Raw genomic sequence first — 18,221 nt, 5'->3', positions numbered from 1 at the left:
GTGATAGAGGGAGATGTGTGCAGAGGCTGACACTGAGGCTTGGAAAGTAACAGGATAGTAAGAGCAGTATTATAATGTGAAGACTGAAGGAGCAGGATCATCAGCAGGGTGTCTCAGATGAAGCAGCTGAGACCACATGCTCATTATCAGTCTTTTATTGAGTATCCCTGCCTCTGTTGGAGCAGCTACGCTTTCCTCATCCTCATTTTCCTCAGATGAATGGAGATCCTCAATCAAAAAGGAATGAGTGGTATTAAGTGAGCAAAAAACATAACTCCAGCTGTAGAAGCAACAGATAGCAAGATGTTTCTGTATCTATAGTTTGAGAAAGCTCAAGGAGGGAAAGTTGTTTCTTTTGTCTCCTGGTCATCACAAAAGATAAAGCTACAAAAAAAATCATGGATCTAGGAAGCTGGCCGTAGTGTGCTTCCTGCTACCATTATCTTTCTGGGGCTGAGAGCTGTAGCAATGGAAGCCAAAGAAGTTGTAGTTTGAGCCTTTTCAGTTAGTGGTATAGGGAAGGGAAGCAAGGGCTTTGGGAGATATCCCTCAAATAATGGGGAGAACTAAAGGGAAAAACCAGACAAAACCAACAAACCTAGGGATATACTGGTTTCAAACTAATGTAATTAGTGACAGACCCAGGAAAAGGGGGGTGGGTGGCCTGGGGAGTTGGGAGTGGATGGACCTGTGGGTAAAGGAGGCAACGGCCGGTAGCGTTGGTGGATAAGGGAGAAAATGGCCAGGATGGTAATTTTGGCCAAACTGGGGGTAAAGTTTTACTGTTAATTTAAATAGAGCTTGTGCAGCCACACAGGGCACTGACTCCTGCTTTGGCTGGGAATTGTGTCTGTTAAAAAAAGTTATATCAGCAAGCAGGACTAAAGCAATTGTGCAACTGTGCAGTTGCCGTTGTTTCCTCCTCACTTCTTGGTCTCCTTTGAGCACAGTGTGGGATTTCCCTTTCCTGTGGTGCTGTGATGATCTTAGGTTATGTCTGCATGGTCGTGCAGTTGTACTCTGGGAGTGTTACAGAGTTTTAAAGGGTAAGATGAGGGTTCACTGAAAATGGGAGGAGACCAGAAACAGAAATTTAAGGAACGGAAACTGGAGCTAGATGAGGAGCAAGAGATAGGATCTGAAGTCCAGCTCTTAATGAAAGAAGAAACAAGTGCCAGAAATCTCATAGCCTTCTCCTTTTAACTCTTTGGGTCCTGGCATGGTTTTTTACCATTTTGGGTTTTTTTTCCTTTGTCTGGTGTGTTTTTTTTCAGTGTGTGACTGAACTGGAGTTTAGAGGTTGTATTTAAAAAATAGGGTAATCCAAGATTAACTTGTCACTGTTACCTTGCTAAAGATTTATTATTTTTTTCCTCCCCCTTCTCCTTTACTCCTCAGACTTAGGTAATTAGGAAGAACTGACTGCTAAAGAGAAAATGACTTCTCTAGAAAAAGGTAGGTGGTTCACATGATATCTGAGCAGACAGGATTAAAAGGCTTTAACTTGAATTCTAAAGACCAGTTACACTGTAGCCAGGCTCCATTCCTTTAAACTCACTCCTTTTATATAGCTGTTAGGAGGTAGTTATGTGACTTCCTTATTGCAGTGAAAACCAGATCTGCCCAGATGGAAACTGAATATGGTTTTCTAATCCAGCTTTGTATCAAAATACTACAAGTTTGTCACTTGTACTGTCATCTGTGTCTATGCGTGTCTGTCAGTCCTTCTCTGGTATTTAGAACCTGTTGGTACTGATTTCGCCAACCTGAAAGTAGGGCAATATAATGGTGCTACTACAGCATTTTTGAAGTTCATTAGATAGAGGATTCAGACTCACATTACTGCCCACAGTATGAGGAAAAAAGCATTGTGTGTAGCTATGCTCTAAGAAACTTTCTTGCCTTCACCCATTGTAAGGAAACTGTAGTGTAATAATACTTAATTCAGCTGAAAACCATGAACTTAAGTAAAATTAATTTCAGTAAACATTATCACACATATTGGGGAATTCAGAGCAGAATGCAGTATTGCTGTGAATCCCAGGGTCTATTGATTAGGAATGAAGCAGAACTAGCATGTTGGTTTTTCTTAAACCTTCACTTGGACACATGGTAGATAGTACTTATAGTAGCTACGTAGCAAATAGCTGTTTTTCATTTAATTATTCCTTTTAAAATGAGACTGCTCTGATTCTGTCAGCTCCCAAAGCCTGATTTTGCTTTCAACCTATAAGTAATATTGTCACATTTTCTCCTTGGTGGCTCCTTTTCATGTCTGCACCTACCTAATCTTGTATGGGAGCAGGAAGTTGAGATTAATACAATTCAGATCCATGTTTGTGTCTTGTACCATTAGTATTGTTGAGCAATACACACTTGAGTAAGGACTTTTCTGACTCATGCTTGATGATTACTGCTGCAAAGGACTGTTTTACACAAGCAGCGTGCAATTAAAATCTGTAACTCTGAAGTACAGAAATTAAGTGAAAAGTTACGATGAGACTAGAACAAAGTGAATGGTGGTAAAGTTTCCCTCTGCTGTTTCTAAATTTTAGTTGATGATGCCTCATCACCCATCCGAGGACCTGGAGATGGCATGGAAACAGAGCAGACAGCTGAATCGGTGGCAGTAATCACTGGAGCCAGTGCTACAAACCATCACATTCACCACAGCCCACATAAAAAGACAGTCTCTTCCCTGAGTCCTGGAGTTCTGCAGCTTGGGAAAGTACATGCTGATAAATCAGTGGAGATCGAAGCTGTTCGTATATTAGTCCCCAAAGCAGCTATCACCCATGTTGTTCCACCTAAAACAGCTAAGGTAGCTAAATCAGTGGGACATAAAGGAGACCCGTTCCACCAGTCAGATGGAGCTGCAGATCCCAAGAAGGAACAGACAGAGCTGAAGAATGCAATAGAAAAGCTAAAGAATTCAGAAAAGCGGTTGTTACAGGATAAAGAAGGTCTCTCTAATCAGCTGCGTATACAGACAGAGGTAAGAAATTAAAGGTATTTTCTCTCACCCAGCTGAGCTGCTTTGGTTTATATAAGGAGTTTGTGAATGTGATGGAAGAGAACTGCTACGACACTCTAGCCTTGAAACAAATAGTTTCCCTTTTGATTTTAACAGCTCAGATACAGAGCAGAAGTATGTCTAAGTAATCCAGTGCTGCTTCTCTGACAACAGGTGAAAGTATCAAAGGCTTGAGCTGGGAGAAACACAGTAGAGGGCTGCAGGGAAATGGGTCTTTCATGAGGAAAGATTTTTTGCTCCTCAACTCAACCACTAAGTGAAAAATGTTATGGCAAAGAAGGGGTGACTAATTTTCTGCATAATATAATCTGTGGATGTCTTGTCTAATCCTTTGTTATCCTACTGATTCAGGACTTGAATACTACTGCAGCTTTCTTTGTTTCCTTTAGCAGGCTTTCATTCTTCCTCTTTGGCCTCTGTTAGAATTTAAACAAGAATGTGTTAAATGTGCATTAGTCTCAAATGCTTATGCTCACTGGAGTGGATTGTGAGGCTTGATATCCTCTGCACTGGGTGCATCCCATTCTGGAAAGAGAAAGGCAATTTACTGTTAGCAATTTGCTATAACTTGCCCTGCGTTCTGGAAATAGAATGTGTTTCATTCTATATTGATAATTACCAGACAGTCCGGTCTAATTCCAGGTGAATCGGGAGCTGAAGAAATTACTTGTTGCTTCTGTCGGGGACGATCTGCAGTATCACTTTGAACGGATGGCTCGTGAGAAGAATCAGCTAATCCTAGAAAACGAAGTCCTGGGACGGAATCTGTCTCAGCTGTCTGAGCAGTTAGAACGCATGTCTATACAGTGTGATGTGTGGCGAAGCAAATTCCTAGCAAGCAGGTATTTCCTCTTGGAGAGCTGTTCAAACAGCATTCTCCTTCACTCTTTTACTCTCTATGCCCATTGCAATGCCTGGGAATGTGCTTATGTAGGCAGAGGACAGCCACAACAGCTTAACTGACACCTACTGTGAAATCTGAGTATATAGAAAAGGTACAAAGTCAGTAATCTCCTAGTAAATCTGAATAGTTCTGCTTTTCAGAGGTACTACAGTGGGTCCTAAACCTCCTAAAACCTTAACTCCACTTCTTGTCAAAACATAGCAAGTTCTTAATTCTGATAGACTGTGTGCAGTTCAAGGTTTAAAAATATCTTCTGGGACAGCTGTCTTGTCTTAAAGGTAATTGGCTTGACTCTTCATCCTCATCCCCCAGCAAGGTACAATCATCAGTTTGTGAAGAAGTTGATTTAGTTAAGAACTCTGCTTACAGTGACTGGGAAGGGCAGCTCAGTATGGAAGAAAGAGTAGGGGCACCTTTTCATTAAACACTTGATTGTGTTACTACTCAGAACCTTACTATTACTTCTATAACCATAGGGTAATGGGCAGCAAAAGTCAGGAGCAAATCTTAAGCTGCTCTGAATGTCAAAATCTCATTTGGCAATGGATTAGACTTGGTAAGTGTAGGTGTCTTACCAGATATATAAATAGTGTTCTAGGATTTTTAATCTCTTACTGTGCTTGGATATAGCTAACTAAATTTTAATTATGATGCTTAATGCTTATTACAAAAAGGCCTTACTGCTTGAAGGAAATGGTGATGGAATACAGTGTCCTCTCTTTAATTTGCTGGTCTTAAGATGTTTTTGCATATTGAATGAATATGTAAATATGTAAATACTTGTGATAGTCCTAGCTAGGCTAGTCCTTAGCCATCCTAATTTAACTTGTTTCTTTATCATTAACAGGAGTTGTGAGGTCAGGGATGCAAATCCCTTCTAGGAACAACAGTGTGGCGATGTGCTTAGAGTAGCACTGTGATCTTGTAACGTTCTGATTTGTTGAGATCTCAAATTCCTAATTAATTGCTGTTGTAAATGCAAAAAACAGAATTACATTTAAGTGTCCCAGGTACCTGAAATAGCTGTGTGAGGGGTCCATGCCAAGTCTCATGGCATAACAAAATACAACAACAGTTGTCTCATTTGTAGCTCTTAAAACATCTAGTTATTGCCCCTAAGAAAGGCACAGAGGTGAATGCAGCTGTCATCTTTAGAGATGAATGTGAGAACTGTGTTAGTAAAACAAGATGTATTTAGCTCTTGATCTCTCAGGATCCTTGTCCCCCATGTTCACTTACCCAAGGTGTTTTAAAATGTCCGTTACTAATTTGTATTAAGTGATGTAAGCAAGTCAGAACATAATCTTGCACTTTTTGACTGTAGTTGAACAGAAACTGCTCTTAATTCATGTCCTTTGTAATAAGGTTGATAAAGGTCCTGCGTGGGAGAGGGGGCTGAGAACAGCACCTTAATACTTAGTTTGAGCTGACAAGTTACAGTCTGTATTAGAATAAAGGTGACTTTCAAACTGCTCACTTACACTACTGATTGGAGATATTTTTTTTTTCAGGGTTATGGCTGATGAGCTAACCAATACCAGAGCAATTCTTCAGCGTCAAACCAGGGATGCACAAAGTGCAATCCAGGACTTGCTGAACGAACGTGACCAGTTCCGTCAAGAGATGATTGATACACAGAAGTACGATTTTTCTAATCCAGACTACATCTATGCAAACTTCTCATTTCTGTCAGTTTATTCCAGGACAGAGAAGAATCAAAGAACTTTCCCCTGTTCAGTGATACTCAACAAAAATCAATTACGCTAATAGATAGTACGGTCACTTTTCAGTCTCAGAGCTGAAAGAGCCAAAGTAGCATTAATTCTTTCTTCATTCCCTGGAGATGTGAGATCTTAGGGGTAATATACTATAGAACTAACATCCCTCATATCCTCAGACTTTCTCTATTTAATTGCTTACTGTCTTGACTTCAAGTCTCCTCTGTCATCTTCCAAAACATACAGATTCTTCTACCTGCTTTGGCTTTTCAGTGCTTATCCTGCCAGATGTCAAATTAACTTTTAACAGTATTAAAACACTGTGTTGGTGAGGCCTTGTCTTGGAGAACAGCCTGTTTGCCTCCTTCTTTTGAAACACTTTTTTTTCCTTTTTTTCCCATTTTTTTTAAGTTAACATTTAGCTTGTGCAGTAAGTCTTAGGAAGGGATGGTTTATCTGAAGTACACTGTGTGCTGATGGTATGGAGTACAAAAACAACTAATAGTGCTTTTTTCCTTCCTGCACAGGCTGCTGGAGGAGCTGATGGTTTCTCTTCAATGGGGGAGACAACAGACATACTATCCTAGTGCCCAACCCTACACTACAACAGAACTAGCATCTGTGAATTGTAAGCTAGCCAAAGCTGTAAGCTCACATCTTCTTGGAAATGTTGGCACTCACAGTCCAAAAAAGACTTCAACAGCTGTGGAGTTTTGCAATACCCCTGCTGAGAAAATGGCTGAAATGGTATGAAGTCTTCATACATCTCAATCTGTCAGCACAGAGTCTTCTTTCCAGGCAGAATGCTTTGCTTTGTTAACTACTTACTATCTTGCCTTTTAAAAAAACTATATGCAGAGGAAACATGCTGAATAGAGCTGTCTGTTTCCCTCATTTTAAAAAAAAAGAGGGGGCAAAAAACCCAACCTTAAAACTCCCCAAACAAAAAATATCACCTCACAGAAAAGAAACAAACAAAAAATGGAATAATAAGCACAGCAACATAAATAATGTGATGATACATACTTTTTTCTTCTCTGTCCCCAGCACCACAAATAACTGGGTCAAATTTGTTTAGGGTTAGTGTGTCAGGAGGAAGCGAACTGACACCTACTTAATTGAGTTTAAAAACTGAGTGGGAGAAGAAACCTGGTTCAGGTAGGAGTCAGTAATAATGCTTCAGCAGTAGTGTCTGTTGCCCTAAAAATCAGTTCTGTTGGAAGTGGGTGGAAACACAGAGAGAAGCTATATGATTACCTTTCAAGATAAGGTTTCACTGCAGGAAGCTGATGTTTAAATAGTGAACCAGAGTAACAGTTTAGTCTGGAAGCAGTTAAATAATAGTTGAGCAGCAGGAGGTTCCCAGTGCCGTGTTTATCTGTGTTGCCTGGTTTTGCTCAACTCTGCTAAAAAGATAAGAATTTTTTTTTATTCTCAATAATATCATACCTTGGATTTCTGATGGACATTACTAACTTATAAACAGTACTTCATGTCTGTATATTGAGGGTCTGGATAGATGGATAATTAGTTTTCAAGTTGAAAACTTTGCTTTTGAGCAGAAATCCTCCCTAGCTGTTAGAGAAGGATAAATGCCATTAAACTTAATAGATACCTTTTCATTCTCAACTTTTCCATCCTTAGGTGCTACGTGTACTGGATCCAGCTGCACGTACAGAAACATCAACAGAAGTTTCTTTTTCTGAGACTTCTCCATCCTCCTTCCTTTCCACAAAGAAGAATATTGGAAGGTTTCACCCATATACAAGATATGAAAATGTAACTTTCAATTGTTGCAATCACTGCCAAGGAGAGCTGATAGCCCTTTAAAAACACAGCGAATGCAACCTGCACATGTACTCTTTCTGAAGAACTACACTAGTTGATTTTTTCAGGTTTCCTTTTTCCTATTTCTTTCCATAATGGGTGGGTTTAATATTGGAAATTATGCACTTTCTGCTTCTCTGCCTCTTGAAGTTAGGGACTGACAAGATTTCCTTAGTCTCTGGGATACTTTTACTATTTTTCAGTCTGGAAAGCTACTTACTTTCTTCTACAAAGGCAAGACCAAAAATGTTATGCTGGTCCAATTTGTAGAGCATAGAGATGCCCTTGACTATCTAAGGTTTACTGTCTTATAAGCAAATCTCCTCTTTAGAAGGAGACAAAGGCATAAGTATACCAAAGTAAATGAAGTGCTGATAGGTTATTTTTAAAAAACAAAACAAAAACCAAAAACCCAAGGCAATGGAAAATGGTCAGCTCCATGCTTTTTTTCTTAACCTTAGCCAAGGTTATGAACTGTCCCCAAGTCTATAATAAAAAGGAGTATGTGCAATGATTTTTCATAGCTATAAGTTCTGAAATAAGAACACAGACAGTGTTGCAGCTCTCCTGCCAAGAAGGGGAAAGAGCTTGAATGAACTCTTGCTATAATATATAAATAGTAACTGTTTTTAAATGGATTCTGGAAAACTGTGCAGGGTGAGATTATTCTTGTTTCCATAAAGGCAAAATAATGGCTTTTCCATCTTTTAGCTTCTAGAGCGAAGCTGTTGCATAGCTGATCCTCAGCAAAGACAGACTGATACACCTCCTTTAGTACCAGTGTTGAAACTTGACCTAGTATTAGAACTCAATCCTTGCCCAAGGTCTTCCTGGGTGTTATGGGAAGCTGAAGATAAGCACTAAGTTTGCACAGGTACTGGTAAAAAATATATTTTTTTACTTGTATGCTTTTATAATCTTGATGTAGGTTCAAAGAGAAATTTGAACAGATAATCTGCTAAATCCAAAGAAGTCTAAGTAAGCTGCAAATTCAAAGAAGAAAGGTAGGAGGATGCAAATATGCATTTTAACTTCTTAGTTTCACTCCCAAATTTATCATATGTAGCTGACTAGTTTATGGAGTTTCTGAAACAGTTGGTTTTACCCAGTTTTCCTTTGAATCTCATCCATGATCAGAATATCTAAGTTACAAGTTCTTGCTGTTGCTGGCTATGCTTTGGTTTGCATGAAGAAAACTACAATAAACTTTGTTTGCTTGCTTTCAAGTAGTAATTCTGGATTGAATCTAGCTGTATTTCTGACCTTGTTCTCTCTGCAGCATAAAAGGAACTATATGACATTGAATTGTAAAACCCTTCACTCTGCTGCTCTGAGGTAATGAACCAAGAAGCACTTCTTTTGCAGCTTACTACAATGAGGAAGATACTGTGCACCTTTGCAAACTTTCCCCCTGCATCTGCTTGCCAGACACAAGAAGTGTTCCTCGCCCTTGGTGTCAGGGGAAGGTGCAGGAAGGAGGAAAGCACCTGTTACTCCTGTTTCCTGTTAGCATGTGAAATTTTCATTTCACATCCATGCCCTTTATCTATGTGGGTAAAAGCTGCAGCACAGTACCCTCTGGTCAAACACCAGCACTCTCTCAACATGCCTAGAACTATCTCCAAAACAGTAAGAGAAAAATACTAATGCCAAATTTGCTTTGCATCTACCACACCTCTGTCTGTTAAAGTACTTCCAGAAAACACTTTGTGAAAAAATGTAAGAACAATGCCAGACCATGAAGTCTGTTGGAGACAGACTGGACAGGACTCCCACTAACTTTGACTTCATGAGTTACCTCAGCATGTTCTCTGCCAAGAGTTCACAATTTAGCTGGGTAAGGTGATGTAGTTTATTATAATTAATTTAGCACACACAGACATGAATACAAGGAATCCAGCTTCCTTGACACTGGTAAAGGTCATAATTCACACAACCTTTTCATTTCATGGAACAGAAAACTATGGAATATCATTCACAGAACTAAGTCTCAAAAAGTGTACACGTACATGTTAGCCTTCCAGTAACCACTTGCCTTGAACTAAAATAAAAGTTCTCTGGTCCAGACAGACTTAACAGCTGGGCAACAGATCAACAGAAAGTGGTACAAGAAACAGCGTTTTCCAACAACATAACACCTTGTACAGTTTTCATCACAAGCAGCAGCAAACAGCACTAATAATCCAGCAAAAATTCAACATTTTACATAACAGCCTGCATCCAGGAATTCATGGTGGAGTTGAGTATAAAGTGCCTTTTAAAGACAGGAATGTGTATTTGCCACCTTTGCATACTGATCTTGCACTCATTTTGATTTGGTCAAACCAAGAAGATCCCTGAGTTATATATAAAAGCAGGCTTTTCAACAAAATTACAAATAAATAGATAGTAAAATCATTGTCAGTGAAAGGAATTGTTCAACTTACTTGAAAGCTTTAAAAACACCACAAAAAGTCCGTAGCTGTATGATCAAGCCATAAAAATTAAGAGGGTTGCCACCAAGCACTCTGTGGTTACATCAGACTTTCAACTGTAATGGTCTGTGAAGCGAAAGGATTTAGTCTCTGAACTAATGCAGCGGATGTTCTGCATCTGCTTTGCCCTTCTGGCTTCTAATCTAAGCTGCCTTGCTCTCTCTTTAGCAGCCAGTTCTTCTGCTCGTTTTTCTTCTCTCTTTCTTTTTAGCCATCTGTGGAGAGAGAAAGAGGACTAGAAGTACTGACAGTTGCAACTGAACATTTTACGTCACCTGTTCAAAGGAGACTTGCCCCCATTTAACTAGAGTCACCTTGTCCTGTAGGATAAAGTTGAGTGTCATGGCTGAGCCACTCTACAAGCCTGCTACTCCCAAACGTGGGAGGCACTACTTTCCATCTCAGTTCTCCTACTGCTGCACTCACCTTTACCTCCCCATTTTGTTGAGCTGATTCAGCTCATGGACTTGAGAGGAAAAAAAAATCCTTTTATTGGATTAACTTTCTGCTCGTTTAATGAACTGAATCAACCCAAGCCAGTTGCAGAACAGGCAAAAAGGGGTAGAGGAAATGATCTGCCTTTTTCAGCAGAAGCATTTCACTATTTCAGCTCAGGTTCTGACAAGCAATTTCAGAACAGTGAACAAACAACATCAAGGACCTGACATTTTTGCTAGGGTGCAAGTTTATGAGGGCATATCCATGCAAACAAAAACCCCCCCAGACCAATGAGGACTTCAGCAGTAAAGATGTACCATAAAATCACTACAGTCTTAAGCTGGTAGACTACAAAATTTCAAATATGATTCCCTAGGAATGACCCTACTCACTCTTTAAAGGCTCTGTTGCATTCCTCTGTTCTTGGGAAAAAGGCAATTCCCTCAGCTTGGCGTCTCAACATCTCCATCTGTTTTTCTTTCATGTGTTCTTGGTGCTTTTTTTTAAGCCATAACTTGAAGGCTTCTTCGGGATTCCTGTTCCTCTCCTATTTAAAAAAAAAAAAAAAAAAAGAAAGAAAAAAGACGTATATACACGAGGCTTCTCATTAAATGACCTTTATATTATATTTTATATTTGATTTTATATTGACCTTTATATTTTATTTTATATTGACCTTTATATTTGTATTAATCACATGGGATGTTAGAAGCAAACTACAGCATATGTTAATCTGTCACAGAATATATACATGAGCAAGCATTCAAAGTAGCATGTTTTAAAAAATACTGAATTTAGCTTTTCAAGCCCATCACTGCAAGACAGAGGAAATTCACAACAGAGCATCTGAATCTTCAGGTTTTGGTCAGGTCACGTTCATTAACCGCTTGCCAACAAGTTCTGATGGTAAGGAATACACTTCAAAGGGTTTTCTGGCTGCTTGTTCACTGCAGGGTTCAGTCAAGTAATTCTCCTGATAAAAAGGAGTGTTATTTTATCTCCTGTGATTTTACAGTGATTAAGTTAATATATGCATCTTCTATGACACAAGCTGCCCTGCCAAGCAGAACAACACTAAACACACAAGTCAACTGATCTTCACGGAAAACAATGTAACAAAGGCATTTCCTATCACTGTAGATGTCCATATGCTTGGCTAAGAACACAGGCTTTGCATTTGGTTTTATCTAACCAGAGCTCTATAGATCCCAGTCCTGCATAAGGGAAATCTTACTTTGCTGTTCAGGTCTTCTAGCTCCTTTGCACGACGAATTCGCTTTTCTTCTTGCACTTGTTCTTTCTTCTTCTGTAACCAAGCTTTAAAAACCATCTCATTCTCTCTTCTCTTCTGTTCTTCTTGTTCCTTTTTCCTTTCTTCTTCCTTGAATGGAATTAAGAGTGAGTAAACTTAGTTTTTAAGACAATCATCTTAATCTCCAAAGGCCTTTATTGTCACAATAGACAAGAAATAAGTCCCTTCGGACTATATGAGAGGACACAAAAATACTGGTGAAACAGGAATACTCAAAGACTGCACCGTAACAGAACTACTTTTAGGAAGAAATGAGTTTGAGCTCTTCTGTGGTTCATGTGGTTCAGTCCAACCCTTTTTGTGATTCCCTCCATTTCCATGACACAACTCAATTCACAGACATTTCAATAGCAACAGGTGAAGACTTCTAAAATTAAGCCTGCCCAGTAGCTCTGATTGGCTTTAAAATCAGTTTAAATTGATGCATTTTAAAAATTAATGCAGCTCTCGGGCTTGATGGATCACTAAACCCTAAAGGATATTTAACTACCTATGGATTGCAGTCACTACCTTATAAATAAGGATTTTTTTCTGGACATGAAGTTGTCACATATTTACTTAAGGAGTATTAATAGCTTAACACTTTTTTCAAGTTTACAAAATGAACTGTTTTTTACAACATTGAGAAAAGTGGGTTTTTTTAATTATTAATCACATTTAAGCTAAGGAAAAGTATTTGCAAGGAGGAGAAAAGTTTTCAAACAACACTTCAGAAAGCTGATGAGGACATTTTATCAGGTTTTGACTCTCTTTGACACAAAAGCTATAATCCTCACTCGTTTCAACACTCTGAAAAATCTATTCTTCTTGCAAATAGATGATGTTCCTCCCACCAACACAACTTTCAGACTATCCTCCAAATTTACAATGTGCAATTTACTGAAATGAAAGAAACACCACCAAAATAAAGCAGATGGATTCCAGTAATGTCAAGAAATGTTTCGTGCCTGTGAAACCCATCAAAGAACTCCATTCAAGAATGAAGAAATAAGGTAATACATTCTTACCTTGTCATAAGCCAGCCAACAGAGGAAGAGATTTAGCACACACTGTTAGGTAAATAACCTTCCTTACCTCTACCACACTACCTTTTACTTTAAATACGCAGAGTATGGTGTCAAGAGATCTAGTTTTGTGTGTACAAAGAAAACGCACCAGTAACTCTTCGCATTTCATATCCCTCGTTACGGAGCTAAGCCTCAGCAAACTTTTCAAATAAAGCAGGCTAGAGCTATTTCCACAGATAGAAAGCAACCTTTGAAGCTACTTAGCCAGCTTAGGTAGAACATCATGGCACAGAAAAATGGTAGATGCTTCACGAGCTTTTTATAGAGCAACATACACAGTAAGTTACCTTTTTGTAATTATATCATCATAATGCAAAGCGAAGAAAAACACCTAGGTTTTTTACATCTTTGGTAAAGATTTCTGAAGTTCCTGTTATAGCTGTGAGAGGCTGACTCTCTAGGAATATTTTTTTTTTTTTCTAAATAAGGAACTGAGAGAGAATTAAAAGGGTTTTTTTTCCCAGTAATATATAAGATATGGATTTGATTTTCTAAAATATAATTTATTATTTTTTTTCTTTTAAATGACTGCCCTTTCTAGGTACAAGAAGAATAACTTCAGTACTGGGAATATTTTCTTCTTTGTGTCCCCCTTGTAGTGCCCAGGTAAAACCAAATAAGAAGGAAAAGTATTATAAATTAACAGAAAAAGGGGAAAAAAACCTACTTTGCAACAAATTCATGGAGAAAACTTACTACAACACTCACCCATGGAAAACCTTTACAGGAAAAAAAGCATCCAGTTATATCATCAGTCAACGTGACTTCCCCTGCATGCATCTTGTGCAGGCAAGTCAGCTGTATCTTCCATACATGTTCAACCCCCCCACCTTTGTTCATAGTTCTCACAGTCATTCTCCTGTGTAAATCTTATTTTATGACTGAACACTCCCAGATGATAACTGCCTATTTCATACTTCATGAGCACCCAAATGTGCCGTGGGTAATGTCAACTTCCTGCACTGCAGTGTAATCTGCAGAGATGCGATACCACGCGCTAGGTTCCTGTCCACAGTGGGCCTGTAATGGAACCTAGGTAGAAAGAGAGTCACTAAGCAAAAACAGCAAGCACAATATGAAGGTATATTAAATAAATACTTAATTTCTCCTGTGAGCATGATCCTATGCTACTCTGTGGTTTTTTATTCTTTTAAGGAAAGGAGTTTTGAGAGATTCTGTACAAAGTCCGGAGAATTATTACTATTCTTGTTACTGCTGCCTCTTTTATCATGGAAAAATGGGGTAAATGCCCTGAACACGTGGTCTCTGTGAAGCAGAGGAACAAGATGGTCACTGTGATCTATTGTTGCCTCTAGATCTTTACCTCTTTCCTCAGTTTTTCCTTCCTTTGTTCCAGCTGCTTCCGCAATTCTTTTTGTCTGGGAGAAAGACAGTAAGTGGAGTTTCTCACGGGCACATTTGCAGACTGTGCCCTCTGCGGAGTCTTCCTTTTTCCCAGACCTCTTGCAGCATTGATAGCAGAATTTGGACGACGCTTAGGGTTAGATGGAGGCTTAGGGAAATACACAGACTCTTCTCTACCAGGAGAAAAAGAATGTGCTCCTGGTCTTACTGGAGGTACTTCCTTCATTCCAGAGCCAGTGCCAAAAGGATCGTAGTGTGAAGATTTTGGAGACGCGTGTTGAGTTTCAATATCAGTAAAAGAAACACTTATTGGGGGCAAAAAGCCCTGGCTTTCAATATCACGTAAACTTAAGAGTTCAAACTTCCCATCTTTTTCCACTAGGATTTTACCATCCTTCTTTTCCTCATCCTTGTCAGCAAGTGGTGAATGTGATGTGCTTCCCTCTCCCATTTCATTAGAAATATGCAACCGAGATAGGCTATTTGAAACATCATCTTCTCTTGCAAGGTCAGTTTTACAAACTTCAGCATCTTCTAGAGGAGGAACTTCAAGATCCACTAACTTATCCTTAAATTTTAATTTCCGTTCTCTGTTCTGATCCACAGGAGCCTGATTCTCCAGCAGTTTGTTGGCTTCTTCAATCTTTTCCAAGATGTAACGCTTTATTTCTTCATCCTCTTCCTCATCTAGTTCCTGCTGGTTTTCCAGCTTGGATTCCTGGCTAGAGCTTTCACTATCAGTATCAGATACACGGTCCCCCTGTTTAATATCAGACCTGATTTCCAAACTTTCTTCACTGGAGGGTCTCACTTTCACATCTACATCCGCCTCTGAAAGCTGATCTAGATTTTCTTCCATTTCATCATTGTCTTCCTCAAAGTTGTCCGCAATTTTAAGAATTTGTACTTCAACATCCTCTTCATTTTTTTCAGGATTCTAAAAAAATTAAAATAAACTTGTCTATTCTCCCAACAAAGAACAGTACCAGAGAAAGAGAAAAGAAATAGTGAGAGACAAGAGCAGTACTAACTACCCTAATTCTACAACAGGCTGTCAAATAGTGCATGTCATAACTACTAGCTTTTTTGGCACTAACAACTCTCTCGCAGTTTCTCCATGTTCACATCTGCACAAAGTTTAACTAGCCGGGGCTTGTGCAGTAAAGCGACCAGTGACAGCGTAAAAACAGGACGTGTTCACTGAATTATTCTGTGCTGTAATTCCAAATAACCTTCCTTGTCAATATTCAGTGAACATACCGACACGTTTCAAACGATACTGAATTTTGTCCTTATGATTGCAGAGATTACTCAATTTTGTCTTCTAAATAAGACAACTAGCATTTAATTTAACAGATACCTCTCTTTCACCAAGGTTTTCTTTTTCTTCTTCATTAATCAGCCATTCAAGGTCTTTTTCAAAGTCATCCTCATACTCTCCACTTTCCGTTAAATCACCCGTATCTGCTGGATCTCTTTGGTCTTCCTTTGCACTCATTTTGGTGATGTGTCAGTGTAATACTAAAAAAAAGGAGAGGAAAATAATTGTTTTAAAACTCTAGTGGCACACAAATACAGAACACTAATATCTCATGTCACCCACATAAAGCTTGTCAGCAGTATCAATACAACCACAATAGATAATGCCACAGCACCTCAGAACTGAGCATCACTCATGGTCTGTAAACATGAAGGGTTTGACACTTCCAGCTCTGACTACCAGGGGAAGATCTGAGTCAAAGCAAACTGAGGTGGTGTACTTAATGTGCTGCAGTGAATCTCTGACAGAGCCAAGACCAGAACTTGTGATCTCCTAAGTGTTAGTCCCATCCTTTAACAAAGAGATCGCTGGTTTATGTTTATTAGAACAGCGTTCATTGCTCCCAGGTGTATTTTACACTGTTGTTTTATATCTGCCTGACCTACTTTCCTTTAAAGAAATCTTAACTTGTTTGAAGTTATATTGCAAAGATGTGAGATGCACAAGTCCTAGAAGGCGCATGCCATGGCTGACAGGAGATAAAATTATCAAAAAGCTTCCTATAATTGCATATTAAAATGAGAAGACATTCATCAGACTCTGGACAGGAACCTTCTGCTAGAGTGACTGACCATTCACAAGCAGTTAGCTTTCAAACCACACCACCTCCACTAGTATTAGGGGTAAAAAAAGCCACACAGACACAGAGACTACTGGGAAAAGGATTCAGTTTCAGTTTGATTTTCTGAGGAGGACAACGATGGGAAATACTCAGTAGCCAGTTAGTCAGGCTGGAGACAGTCATATTCGTGACATAGCTTAATATGAGCCACTATAAGGATTGAATCTTTTAAACATTCTTTGGACTGCACAACACACAGGTGCCAACAGCTCCTGAAGGACTGCTGAGATGACAGTGCTTGGGGTCCAGGCTGACTGCCTGCCACTGGAAGGCATCTGTCTCCATCTGAAGACACAAAAAGGTTAAAGACACATGGAGACACACATCAGCCAAGACAGCTGATTCTGCTCTTTTTACACCTTCTGCCACCCATGTTCCTCCCCTAATCTGTTTACTACTGTTTGCAAAAGCAACATAAAAGAAGAAAATGTTGATTATTCAGAAGTTCCTATTCTCTTTGTACTCTCTGCTGTAGGCTGGAGGGTGCCACTTGTAAGTGTCTCTCTAGTAAGACAAATATGTGTCATTTACAAGATAATAAAAGATCCTGGATAGAGCATTAGCATATGGCAGCACAATACAGGATGTAAGAGTTAGCTCTGACCCTGGAACCGCAAGACAGCTCTTGCTGTGTGACCATCCTGCCCTTCCTGACAAGAAGGGTTGCACCTCAACTTCCCAACCTCAGCATTTTGTCATGCATTTTGTAAAAACCCTTCCATCCAGAAGATGCTGCTTAAATTCCTTCAAGCTTTTGTTTTAAATTCTGATGAGCACCTCAGAGTTCTCAGTTATTTAGTCACACGAACACCATCTCCATTTCTTAGAACTCTGTATTTCATGCTTGACAAGAGCACCGCTCTTTTATACATCACCATTTAGTCAAGGTTTGTTTAAGAGGAAAGAATGGTAATAAAGCTAGGCGCTTTTGTTGCAAACTTATTTGTACATAAACTTTATAAAAGCTCTTCTTTCTGTTTGAGCCATATTTTGTTCAAAAAAATCCATTTATTTTGTTCAAGAAAATCTGTTTGGTGTGTTGTTTTGTTTTTTGGGTTTTTTTTGCTAGTTCACTTCTTTTTAGCCACCACTTCTCACAAGAATCACTCTAGATTTCCCTGAATTTAAATTTTCAAACTTGTTCAGACTGTTGCCTTGGCTTCCCACACCTTATTTCCATCATGTTTTTCCTGCACCTCTTCTCATACCACATGTAACCATTTTTGCTTGGAAATGCCCCTTTCTTCACAAATATCCTCGTTTTGAGTGGTGACATGTACCTGGGTTCTTAACGGAGGTTACTTTGTCCTAGCACATATTCAGCACAAAAGAACTATTTCTCTTTACCTTCTCCATCGTTATGGTAAGTGGCTGCCAAAGCTACACAGCTGAATTGTGCCTTTAACAAAACACATTCACATCAGTGACACTCAACCCAAATATTGAAAAATGTTCCATTTATTTAGGATAATAAAGGGGAGCAGCATAAAAATCAACCTCTTCTGTTGTAACAGTCACGGCTGAAGAGATCATTTCAGTTTAATGGCCTCATTTCAGAAATCCTGCATCAACTCCTATTCTATTTAGGGTCTTATGAAACAAAGATTAAAGTGTTTCGGCTTTAACAGGGACCAAAGGCACTCAGAAAATCTCAAGCCTTCATTTTCACCCGCTAGTATTCGGATGCAGGGGAGATAGATGTGGGCTGTGATGGAACCGCCCTGCACTGCCAGGCCGAGTGACACCGCTGCGGGGTTATCTCCGGGAGCGGGCTGGCCGGGCCACAGCAGCCTGAGGGACCGGCCACAGCAGCCTGAGGGACCGGTCACCGGCTTTGGGGTTTCTGCCCCTTTGTACCGAACCATCCCCACACGCAGGTTCATAACCCACACCCGGCACCGCTGCGGGGGGCGGGCCCAG

General features: G+C 39.5%; 2 protein-coding genes across 2 annotated transcripts; one reads left to right on the top strand and one right to left on the bottom strand.

The window, feature by feature from the left end:
• Positions 1-1,400: 1,400 nt before the first annotated feature.
• On the top strand, positions 1,401-7,690 carry BLZF1 (basic leucine zipper nuclear factor 1). The gene is made up of 6 exons (XM_010172256.1): positions 1,401-1,455; positions 2,556-2,995; positions 3,677-3,876; positions 5,450-5,578; positions 6,184-6,403; positions 7,301-7,690. Exons 1-6 carry the CDS (start codon positions 1,437-1,439, stop codon positions 7,484-7,486), a joined length of 1,194 nt encoding a protein of 397 aa, XP_010170558.1. The 5' UTR covers positions 1,401-1,436; the 3' UTR covers positions 7,487-7,690.
• A 2,319-nt stretch (positions 7,691-10,009) lies between these two features.
• On the bottom strand, positions 10,010-15,637 carry CCDC181 (coiled-coil domain containing 181). Its single transcript, XM_010172255.1, has 5 exons — positions 15,500-15,637; positions 14,099-15,076; positions 11,630-11,776; positions 10,788-10,942; positions 10,010-10,172 (listed from the first exon to the last, which is right to left on the bottom strand). Exons 1-5 carry the CDS (start codon positions 15,635-15,637, stop codon positions 10,010-10,012), a joined length of 1,581 nt encoding a protein of 526 aa, XP_010170557.1.
• Positions 15,638-18,221: the final 2,584 nt, after the last annotated feature.

This window comes from Antrostomus carolinensis, unplaced genomic scaffold, assembly GCF_000700745.2.
Source record: "Antrostomus carolinensis isolate BGI_N321 unplaced genomic scaffold, ASM70074v2 scaffold26197, whole genome shotgun sequence".
Lineage (NCBI taxonomy): Eukaryota > Metazoa > Chordata > Aves > Caprimulgiformes > Caprimulgidae > Antrostomus > Antrostomus carolinensis.
This window is presented reverse-complemented; position numbering and strand designations above follow the sequence as displayed.